At 40.6% G+C, this 12,527-nt stretch overlaps 1 protein-coding gene across 5 annotated transcripts in view; it reads right to left on the bottom strand.

Annotated features, from left to right (window-relative positions):
* Window positions 1–12,527, bottom strand: part of npnta (nephronectin a) — a 55,180-nt gene that overhangs the window by 35,814 nt on the left and 6,839 nt on the right. For 3 of the 5 annotated variants that reach the window (XM_028594850.1, XM_028594859.1, XM_028594879.1), the window contains exons 2-3: window positions 9,488–9,588; window positions 2,843–2,893 (exon numbers count right to left, since the gene is read on the bottom strand). In XM_028594850.1, the coding sequence (XP_028450651.1) occupies window positions 2,843–2,893; window positions 9,488–9,588 (152 nt within the window). The remainder of the gene's footprint in view (window positions 1–2,842; window positions 2,894–9,487; window positions 9,589–12,527) is intronic. The other 2 variants (XM_028594868.1, XM_028594889.1) reach the window with 1 other exon arrangement.

Here is a 12,527-nt window from a genome sequence, read left to right as displayed (position 1 = left end):
AAAGTCCTTCTCCTGACCTACAAAGCCCTAAATGGTCAAGCACCATCCTATCTAGAACAGCTCTTAGTACCTTATTGTCCCACTAGAGCACTGCACTCCCAGAATGCAGAGTTACTTGTGGTTCCTAGAGTCTCTAAAAGTAGACTGGGAGCCAGAGCCTTCAGCTACCAGGCTCCTCTCCTGTGGAACCAGCTCCCAGTCTGGGTTAGGGGGGCAGACACCATCACCTCATTTAAGAATAAACTGAAAACTCTCCTCTTTGATAAAGCTTATAGTTAAGAAGTGAGGAGTTGCAGCGTCCGCCTAACCCGGCCCACCTGCTTCTCTTCGTAGTCATCAGATTTATTGATCATATAATCAATAATATAGTGAGAGTAGAGGGAGGCAGGCCAGTACAGCCTCTCATCAATGTTTTCATTTGTTTCCTTTTGTATGCATCCTGTCCCAGAACTGCTTGTTACTAACCTAGCTCTGGGGAGTAAACTCCCGGAGTCCTTATGTTTCTTCAACGCCCGGCCGCATCCTGCTGCGTCTGCTGCACCCACCCATGCTCTGCAGCGCCACGTTTCATCCCATAACGTCCTGCTGTGACATGAACTACAACGACTACCTTCAAAGTCACTGTTCCACTATCTTTAATGCGACTATTATCGCCATCACACCCCCAACCGGCCCCATCAGACCCATCAGGCCCCGTCTGCCGAGGTTTCTTCCTAAAAGGGAGTTTTTCCTCGCCACTGTTGCAATAGCCACTGCTAATGCTTGCTCTTGAGGGAATTACTGTAATTGTTGGGGCTTTGTAAATTATAGAGTGTGGTCTAGACCTACTCTATCTGTAAAGTGTCTTGAGATAACTCTGATATGATTTGATACTATAAATAAAATTTTATTGAATTGAATTAATCCTGTGTTTATTTGCTGTCCGTCTGAACATGATCATAGTTTGTGGTGTGGATAGCACACTTACTTGATTGTATTTTGTTGCCGTTGGATATGTTTGCATTGAAGTGTGCAGCCTTGGTGGAGATATTCACTCTCTAAGTGCTTCCTGCTTTCAATAATTGTTTTTATAAATGGTAGAAATAAGTTGAAAGCTGCTTTAAGAGACCTAAAAAAAACTGAAAAGCAAGGGCTGAATAGCACTCTCTACATATGAAATGCATACTTTCAGAATCAAGTTACAATGTCAGAAATTTCCATTCATACACATTCAGGGAGAACATCTTTAGCTCCTCAGGTTTCAGTCTGTAACATTGTTCAAACTGAATTCAAAGGCACAAAGGTATGCGATAAATCCGTTAACTCGGGTTGATAACATCTCCAGACTCATTGCACTTTATTTGGCTATGTAATCAAATAGAAAGAAAGTATTGTTAGACCACTTGGAGGGGCCTGTGATATGACCCGGTATGTTAACACGCAGAGCAGTCAAAGTTCACAATTACCATTTAAAAATGGCCCAATTCGTTGGAGGAAAAGGAAAAGAGTCGTACTTTTTTGGAAGTAGGAGTTTATTAGACCTTGGTCTGGTCAGCAGAAGAAAATGTTGTTAGTTAGAGGGAAGTCAAATGGAGTGCTTTTTGTTATTCTCCTACATGGGGGAAGATTTGATTAGCAGGATCAGAGGCGGCCATCAACAGGCTTTGCCTCTGAGGTTATTTTTAAGCCTCTGGCCTGGCAGAGAGATCAGGGATACGGCGAGTGTTCATTAACCACAGCAGAGGACACGGAGGACTAAAAATGGTCCTACCAGCTGGAAGGCCAAACATAGCATGTGTGACCCTCGTTCCATGAACACCATCAAAAGATGCCGAGTGATGACACACTTTCACTCTGCTTTACATCAGCCAGTCCTCAGGACATTATACTGCTGCTATACTGATGCAGATTCTTTTAAATTCTTTGACTGTTCGTGGATGCCTGATGGTAAACACAAGGGGATGTATTATTTTTTAATTGACACAGATATTGCGTATCAATGTTTATAATAGTTCGATGCATGACTTCATCAAAGTAAGATGGGAAAATCATTACTTAATCAAGTTGCATCATCTTGCAATCAACTAAGTAATTACCTAAGGCTGCTCGTTATGATTATTTCATTATCGGTTGATTTGCTGATTGTTTTGTTTGTTTATTAAGCAATTCATTGTTTCAAAGGTTCACACAGACCAAGGTGACATCTTAAAATAGCTTAATTGTCACACCAAGGGACCCAGGACTAATGTCAGCATATACTGGACATACTATATATACAGAGGGCAGACCACTAGTTTCTGAAGTTTAATTTGATCTTGTTTGTATGCAGTGAAAGTCATTGATCAGCTGGGTAATGCCATGGTGATTATTTAATTTACCCAAGTGATTAAGTATGATAGCATTGGCACTTTCAACATGACTGATTTCTATGTAGTGACACATGCAGAGCATCTCCAACCACAGTAAAACGCTCAGTTTTTACTCTGCACCATACAAATGGATACATTACTGATATATTAATTGCAAAAACATTATGGATTTCAGCTTTAAGGGTGTCATTAGTATTCTAAGGGGTCAACTAGAGGGGCGGTTGAATCTTAATGAAACTAAAGGACTTCAGCATAATTCATGTTAAGACACGGCTTCAGGTGAAATCAGGTCTGTCGTATGTGTGTAAGCTGTTTGCATACAGTAGATGTGAGGCCGGAGGGAGGAAGATGGCCGCCACCAAGGGGTGTGAGGTGTTAGTTGGTGGGGTGGGCTTGGCTCTATAAATAAGTGAGTGAGCCCAGGATTCAGAGGATGTGACCCCAGCAATACATGTCGAGCAAGACTACTTCAAGAAACATGTGGAGCATCTAACCTTGGGGCTGGCACCTTATCCCGGCTACTCTGTGAGTTAAGGCGAGGAGAGCTGCAAAACAGATAGCCAAACAAACAAAGGTTGCGGCCAATGTTTAGTCTTTGAGAGCACAAATGAATAAATAAAGACAGTATGATGTTAGAGGGCATAGCCTGGTCAATTTGACAAGCAAACATTCCTGGAAGAAAAGAAAAAAAACAGACAAACACACACATACACACACACACACGCACACACACACACACACACACAAACACACACAAACACACACAAACACACACAGTCTGGAGTTCTGGAGTCACACATATTTCCAAATTGCCTCGAGGTAGACGCCACATTTTAAATGCATTTACAATTGTGTTTAAAATTAAAATGAGGTCTGAATAAAACCACTGTCTCCAGGGATGTTCTGTTATTTCTGAACTACATATTCCTTATTATCACTCACATCTAAATTGAAGTGAATTAAGCAGTGTTCTCTCACACACTATGAAACAGTAAAATTATAATTCTTTCTTAAAATCAAACCACTGTGCTAAAATATGAAAACACCACTGATATCATTCAAGTAAATCATGGTGCTCTGGTTTCTTCAATATAAAAAGAAATGCTGCAGCTACCTGACTGTGAACGGACATTAGATTTTTAGGTCAGAACTGTTTCAAAGTGCCTTTAAAGCCAGAATTGTATAGAGTAAAATGTGCCTTTTATTCCCGTATATATTCCCTCCAATTATTACAAGCAATTTTGTTTTCACCTTAATGCTTACAAGCAGATGAAAAAGGCCCACTTTTAGACGGGCCTTTACAGCCCAGTGATCATGAAAGAAAGTGGAGCAGACAATCATGATGAAGTGAATTACTCAAACTGAAATATCACTTTTCTGCTTTCATCGCTCACTTGTTAGCTCGAATTACCAATTCAAAAGTCTTGCCTTAATCCTGTGCACACTATTGGTCGAAACAAAGGCTCCACTCAATCAAACTAAATACCAGTCTCGGTGGATTTGTAGAATCCACCAGGACCGCTGAGGAAATTATGTGTGATCTATTTAATATGGAGGTGATATTCAACCCAGCTCCTTTACAATGCAGGGAATATAAATGTATGTCTTTCTACTAGAGCTGTTTCAAGTCTTTTTGAAGATTTAAATTAATCCAAAAAAAAGTCACACCCTTTGAGACATCAAAGCTGTGTAGCTATTCAAGGCCTGCTTGTATATGTCTTATGGCTTGTATAGGTCTTATTAATGTTTAACTGTTCCTGCAGCCTTGTACCTGGTCAAACCTGATTTGAATGTTAACTCAACTGTTAAACTGACTATTTTCAAAATCAAATCTCAAGCCAAGTCTGTGGTGAGCCAACTCTGAAGTAAGCAAGTCTCACAACAGTCAAGTCCAAGTCCAGTTTCAAGTCCTCATTTTTGTTACAACAGTATCCGTCTGAATATAATCCAACCCTATCTCCAGACAAGAATATTGATATTAGACGATTCTGCAAAAGCCAAGATTACATTCTTGGATTGTTAGATCTGGAACTCTGTCCTCCAGGAGATTCAGCCTTTCATATCTATCTCTCTCTCTCTCTCTCTATGTGCTTCAGTCTTGCTTCTTGTGTGTTTGTGTAGCTTGTCCTCTTTTAAGGTTACATGGTGTTTATTGACATCTTCCTGAATCCATCTTTTTTTGTTCGCATTCTATGTATCATTTTCTCATATGGATTGTCTGTATTGTTATATATATTTTATTAGTCTATTTTGTACGCGCAACATCTATTGCATGTTTGTCTGTCCTGAGAGATGGATCCTTCCTCAGTTGCTCTTCCTGTTTCCACTCTTTTTTGGGGAGAGTTATCCAAAGCAAGAGTCGAAAAGGACAGAGGGTATGTTGTACAAATTGTAAATCTGTACAACATTCTCTGTTCTTTTTTTTTGATAGCCGGTCCGGCCGCCCGTGCACGTTAGTGCATGCTGTGCCTTGTGCGCCGGTATCTGACATTGATGGGGAGGTTGGGGCCTGTGAGAGCAGTGTGGAGGCCGGGCCAATCACATCATGTATAGAGTCGGTGGGCGGGCTTATGGCTGCTGCTGCTGGGAACAGCGGTCTTTCGAATCGGCTTTGGCCGCAACTCTGGAAGACTTGAAGTTAAGCTTTTCTTTGAGAAAAGAACAAAGAACGGCATTGAAGTCATTCTTAAAAAAGGAAGATGTGTTCGGAGTTTTGCCGACCGGATACGGCAAAGGTTTAATCTATCAACTAGCTCTGCTACCTTCTTCGTTGCTCTGCTTGGTTGTAGCGCTATCCTATTGCGTGCAGAGGGAATTTGAAAGACAATTGTTTATCCCACCCCTTGGATTTAGCCCTGCCAATGGTGGCTTCCCAGACCCAACATCTGGATGTGGGTCTTGTCAGGCTAACTACTGCCTGCATTGATGCTAAATGTTGACATAATCGCTAAGTGAGGTGCAGAATTGTGCAATGTGAACTTTATTCAGATTTATACTGGGCTGTGTAATAACGATCTATTTAGTCAGTTCCTTCTTAATTTTTGTGGTAAAAGCCCAGATAATTAATTATAATAATTAATATGGATGATATTTGTTTCATATTAGCAACCTCACAGCAAGTCTTGTATCACCTGGCATCAAATGTATGAAATGACTGAAGCTCCTGCTGAGTGAACTATTTGGATGCAAATTTTAGATTAGACAGTTCTCAATCTTCATCAAAAGTGGAAGAGATGAAAAGTATTTTTAGTATGATTACTGTTAACTGTATTACACTTAAAATGCAAATGTTCAACTGCTCACAGTGGCAGTAAAATGTTCATGATGGCAGCTGGTTAGAATAAGTAGCTTCAAGTGTGGCTCTGCCTGCCGGATGGCCTGTCAGAACATTATAAGTGGAGCTTCGGTCTACTATAAATCTAAAGCTCCTCTCTCTCTCTCTCTCTCTCTCTCTCTCTCTCTCTCTCTCTCTCCCCCATCTGCCTGGTTTCCTCACTTCTCTCCCTCTCCTGACGTCCCCCCCTTCCACTCCAGCAGCAATCATCTCTAACTCCTTACCTCTGAACCCCAGCTCAGGATTTTTTACTTTTTCCAACTTTAGTCCTTTCTGTCCTCTCTCCCTCACCATTTCAGTTCTGGGAGCATTAAATGTCGATCCATTAAGTTTCTCATTCTTTGAGGGAAGTCTCACAAACCCATCGCTGAGAAAGCCACAATCCTATAGCTCCAATCTCTTCTATCGCCACTATTTTTTATTTTTTTACCAAGACCTGAAATCTGTACTGACTGCATCCTCTCACACACAAGCACACACACCAACGTCCTTTCTTTCCCAAACCCTCCACCTCCCTCCTCTAAGGTTTAAATCACCACCTTACTGACTTGAAGGAATACTGATTGCAGTCAGAATGGATTTGAGTTGCGCACACGGCAGGAGCATTAAGGCAAGCATTCACCGAGCAGATTTGGTTTTGTTGAAATAAAAAAATGGTCAAGTGAAAGTACTCCATATGATGGTTAAGCTCAAACTTAACTCATACTTTTGGCTCAACATGGAACATGTGGGACTCCAGAATAACAAAGAAAACATGTTCACACACTGCTGTTTGGCTGGTCGAGTAATTGATGCAAACGTGTCTTTTTTAATGCGACTGTGCTTGATTTATTATATGTGGAACCGTAACTACACTACGGCATGTGTTGTGGCCATTACTGTTAGGGTTTTAAGTGAGTAAAATATGAGCACTGTACATGAATCATGTCTTACCCCCTAATCTCAGCTTCTATCATAACAAAGTCATCTTCGTCTTCTTGGCCTCATGCAAAACCCGCATCTATCCCGCCTTGAATTGTCTGGGAAGCTATAAAGGCAGGGAGCCCAGTACAGATGCCCTGGGAGGTATTAGGCATTGAGATTGCGGACTCCTGCCAGGATTACTGCTGAGTCCTGGCCCCATGTTCAAACAAACACTATCAAATGATACAATTGAGCTGTCTGAGTGAAACTGTGCTGCTTTTGCCTAAATAATTCCAGCACAGATTGTGTAGTTCAAGTGTCAAGGTATTGGGAAAAGGTAGGTTTTTGAACAAACTCTATCCCTCTAATTTTCAACCATGAAACAGCCTTCCTGAAGCTACGAGTCTAGCTCAGTCACACAAACCATTAGCATAAATTTGTTTTTTTGACTCCAAGTGTTTATGTAAGAATAAAATTATTATATTTTGTTTATAATAGAGATGAAGCGTGAAGAGGATAAAAAGCTGATTTGTCTTGCAAAGACCTGAGGTTAATCTGGCTGAGCTAAAAGGAATACAAAACACTAAAACCGTGAACTCAAGTAATACTGTTTGCGTTCTCCATAACAAAATGAGAAATCTTGCAGTGCACTCCAACATCAAGAGAAAAGATGGCACTCTGCCACTTTTACATGAAATTGGAGTGAACTGTTAAACCCAGCAAATACAGAAATATTTTAGCTGCAGCAGCCCAGACCTTTGGTCCCAACAAGCAGTGTGTGACATATTTTCCACATAACACATACATACAAAATACAATAAATAAACAAAAGGTCAGCTATAGCATGGCATGATGAGCTTCAATACATGAGAACATAATTAAAATATGGTCATTTAAGCAATGAAAAACACAAAATGAGTGGATTAAAAAAACATGATTTTAACAAGCTATAAATAAAGCGGCCAGAACCGACATGCAGAGTTTTGAACCTTTTTCCCCAGCAGGAACTTAACAACCCATAACATGAAGCTTCCAAAAAACTCAAATTTAAAAACTTGAAAGGCTTTGGTGCAAGGTTCTACTTTTTGTTTCCACTGTGTTTTACTAATCTCAACATTTTAGATACAGTATGCTTCGCTGAAAAGACAACAACAACTTTGGATATAGTGATTAAAAAGGGGACAGATGTCATTGTAACGCATGGTTTGGTAGGCAAGTGCAGTTTTGGGACAGACAATAGAAGAAGTGGCACTAATCCTGACATTGATTTTCTGTCACATTTATATAAGTTGGGAAATGGTATCCCAAACAAAGACAGAAACAATTCCAAAAAAGGATAGAAAACATTAGAAAGTGGAGAGAAGTTGAAGGATAAACGTGTGAAAGCTACAATATAAACTTTGCCTTGTTTGTCCAACAAGTGGTCACATTAGTGTAATGTTACTGCTGTGTTCTTGTGTTTGTTGACACATTGGCTTGACTAATTACAATTGACAACACTGCCTGCACCGCCTGACAGTATCTGGAACTTGGATTTAGAATCACCTCCTGAGCAGAGCTGAATTTTAGTTTTAGGAACGCAGAGAACAGTGGAAACCAGAACCAGAACCTGTGACAATGGCAACACGTTAAAGCAATAGTCTTACAAGAAATACACTTAATCCCTTGTTTTGCCGAGTTAAATGAGAAGATTGAATCCACTCTATCAGTAAATATATAACTACTGACCGTAAATAGAGGGAAACAGTGAGCGTGGCTCTGTCCAAAGCACCTACCAGTGCCTCTTTAGATTTTTACCTTTGGACAGAGCTACCCAACTGTTTCCCACAGTTTCAGGGGTGTCGGACTGGGGGTGGAACAGGGGACTGAGTACCCAAGGCCCTCATTTAAGGAGGGCCCAAAAAGATGCTAGAATGAATAGCTGTGGATGTGGGGAGGGGCCCATAGAGAATGCCTTTCTACAGGGCCCAAAATGTTGTGCTACGCTCCTGCCCAAGTTACAGTCATCATGTTAAGCTAATCGACTGTTGGCTGTACCTTCATATTTATCAGACAGATATGAGAGTGGAATTGATTTTCTCATCTAACTCTTGGGAAGGAAACCAAAAATTATCAAAATATTTCCCAAAATGTCTAACTATTCCTTCAAGTTTCTTGTTGCTAAGTTCCTGCTTTGTTAACCCCTATTTCTGTGTTAACCTTTTCTTGATTAAACCCCCACAGCAAAGTAGCTATACCAGCACAGGCACCAAGCCATGCGGAGGATTTGGTGGCCATATATGAAACCCATGTTAGTATATTCACAACTTCCTGGGTAGCATTACAGGAGAGCAGAGGGTCTTTACACAATGTAAATATGTCGGATATGTGACGTGTTAATATTTTATACAGTTCATGGCGTGTGGTCATGACAGGACACATCCTCGGAATCCTCTAAGTGGCGTTGCTGAATATAAAGATGAGTTGAGGTCTGTACACCTGACAACACCATGGATTGTGTTCACACCGATTGTTCTTGCCGCATGAGCTGGCTTGTTTATGCACGCAATCTATACTCAATCTCCCATCTACCCTTGAATGTGTCCCCCTGCAGCTACAGTCTCTCCCTCATTATGGCCACCCGCAGTGTGAATATAAATGTCAGCCTTTCCTCCGGTCCCACCAGCCATTACAATCAATCTTCACTCAAAGATTGTCCCAGGTGTGATGCACCATTAGCTGGATGTGTTTCTGTTGTGACAACGTGCACGTGTGTGTGTGCTTCCCCGAGTCTCCTGTTACTATAGTAGTAGTGCTGCAGCATCTCCTGTGTCTAATAGCATCTTTGACCCCAGCTTGAAACCTCACAACCTTGTTAGCCCTGTTTGCCCCCAGCAGCAGCAGTAGGCATGGTGGCACTCACGCTGGCAGTGACCCCAGGAACGGCGTGTCCATCCCCAGCAGCAGTCCACCCTGGCCCCGTATCGACACAGGCCAGTGGACGAGGCCATCTGCCGTGGCCACCTGTGAGGGGATGACATAATTAGTTCACTGCCAATTAAAATGTCTTAATGTTGTTTGGAGAGAGGCTTCAAAGAGTTCACATGATTCATTTCATTTTCCTGCTGTGGAGAGAACAGACTAGTTTAAAGTGTGCATGTGTGGTGGTGGTTGTGGTGTTGGTGGTGGTGGTGGTGGTGATGGTGGGGGGGTGTTGTCCTTGTCTGAATTGAAAGTCTAAGGATAGAAGGTGTTGCATGTTGTACAGATTGTAAAGCCCTTTAAGGCAAATTTGTGATTTTGGGTTAATAAAACTAACTTTACTTGACTAATGTGTTCTATGTTTTTAAGTATATAATAGCTCTTCAAAAGCACTGAAAGGCCACATTCGGTCACATACTATATTGGAGTATGTCAGAAAATAGTGAAAACGCCTATTAAACTTTCCCAGAACCCAAGGGGACATCTTTCAATAAAAAAATGTTATCTAACAAATGTTCCAAAATGCAAAGACATCAAGTTTATTATCATGTAAGACAAAGAACAGCAGCACATATTCACATTAGAGAAGCTGGGACCAGGAAATGTTTGACATTTTTCCTTGAACTTGAATATAGAATATAAAACTCACTCTACATTATCTCAGGGTGTTAAATGCTAACTTTTCATGACTTCCCTATAGCAGATTATCTTTGTTTCATGAAAATAAAACTCATAGCACATCAGACATTGCACAAACCAACATGATCTGATGTGCTATCAGTTTTATTGCTTTCAACACAGTTCTCTGTGTTGAAAGCCTGCCAGACCCGATTTGATTGTAGCCTTCAGTGTGCATCAGTGCACCACCGGCATCTGAGCAGACCACATTACTGTTCATTATAAGGCTTGTGAATCAGATAAGAAGCTATATGTACTGCCTGGTGCCCTTGAAAATACAATATGTTTCCTATCTCCATCTATTACATTAAAACATGTAGGCTATAGAGCATCTGTCATTGTACTGTGTGTTTAAAGAATCTATCAGGCAATATCATGACAGTGGAAAATAATATCAGTCCTGCTACATGGAGAACATGCAGGTATTAGTGTGTATAGAGATATAGGTTATTTCCAAATCACTGCAATTCCTCTAAGAGAAATTACAGCCGTATGTTTTTGTTACACCATGTTCTATTCTGCTCAGAGCGAGAAATAGCTTCTTGGCAGACTGTGCCATGTGGATTACCTTTTTATCTGTACCAAGGCTCACCACATATTTATGGAGAGAATAAAGCAAAGGGATGAGTCCATTTAAGGATACTGATGAAAATCCAAGCCGCATACTTTGAGTGCCTGGCTCTGAGATGTTACCAAAATTCTAGCGAAGAATAAAAACTCAGTCAAAACTTTATGGCAGACTCAGGGTCCAGATAAAAGACATTACATAGAATAAATCTCTCTCTCTCTCTCTCATATATATATATATATATATATATATCCTTCAGCACTGAGACTGGTCTTTCATTATCATTACTGTAAAAGAGGTCTTGAGCATATGAGAGTTTTGCATTACCTGAATTGACTATGCAGTTTATTAGTTGTACAGAAGAAACACTGTTAATCCAGTGACAAAAGAGAAGAAGGAATTCTCTAGATATCTTCCTGTACACAATTGATGCTTTCTTTTGTGCCTTGATGAGAGAGTGAGGCTGTTGCTCAGTATTCAAGGCACATCCTTTGCCACATCCCTGCCTGTTAGTGTCTCTATGCCAAGATGTGAAAATGTTAATGCTTGCCCCCGCTGCCAATCACCTCACTGGAGAAAAAACCCAGATGGATGCTAAGTGAAACTGGCAGATCCAGGGAAAATGTTTGTCTGCTGCCTGAAAAGCAGGGAGGCAGTCAGGCAAGGGAACACAAAGTAGGAGAGAGGAGATGAGAGGAGATGAGAGGAGAGGAGAGGAGAGGAAATGGAAAAAGGAAATTAAAGAGACTAAAGGAAACAAAATGAAAAGGAAAGGGAAGGAGGAAAGTAAACGAAAGAGAACCAAAACCAAACAGAAGGAGAGGGTCTGGACAGCAGCCAGGTTTAGGTGCCACTATTTCTGCAAGTGGCATGCACCCACTGACACACATGTCCAAATATGTCCCTGGCTGTCCGTCCATATTGTAAACAAGACCATCTTTGCAAAATTGGCAGCTTTAAAAATACATCTGACAAGTTCCAATGACATTTCAGTGGTATTTAAATCTGGTGTTTTCACCCTGATGTTCTTGTAAACATGCGCTCTTTGATTTATTCATAGCATCCGGTAATTTTCATCTTAGAATATGGAGGCATCATGTGGGAAGAGTGTATGCTGATATGTGTGCATCTGCTCCTGTATAACCTAATGGTCTCATAGTCCATAGTTATATGACATTACTAAGTAATCATTGCACCTGATGACTCCCAGCGGAATGCTGCGCATGCCAGATACACCTTCATACTCAACAGTTTAAAAAATATTCTGTGGATTAAACTGGTATTTTGAATTCCAGAGCTCTGTTAAAATGTTCAGTCAACAGGCAAGGTTTTGTCTTCTTTATAGTCATTGTGCTTAACTAAAAGTTATTTTCAAATACCAGAAACTCTGCCATAGCACCAATCTTGTTCCTTGATCTCTCAATCTAGAATTTTTTTTTTTTTTTTATTTCATTTTGCACCATCAAAACAAATCAGCAAATTAATGACTGATGCTTGTTATTCTGCCAGTATCTTTGGGATTCTTATTTCCACAAGTTGCTTTGAAAATCACATCTAACAGTATGTTGACTGCCAGATGTCTAGAGAACTGATACCGAGTATGCAGCTAATTAGCTTTAACTTCACTGGCCAATGTAGTCATCTTGTGTGACTTTGGTATTTGAAAGTTATGTGATGGAAATGTCCTCATTTGGCATTCCCATTAATTTGTCCATCGGTTAAGAGCCAAAAATTC

Source organism: Perca flavescens, chromosome 2 (assembly GCF_004354835.1).
Source record: "Perca flavescens isolate YP-PL-M2 chromosome 2, PFLA_1.0, whole genome shotgun sequence".
NCBI classification, from domain to species: Eukaryota; Metazoa; Chordata; class Actinopteri; order Perciformes; family Percidae; genus Perca; species Perca flavescens.
Note: the sequence above shows the minus strand (reverse complement) of the source record. Positions and strands in the feature narration are given on the sequence as shown.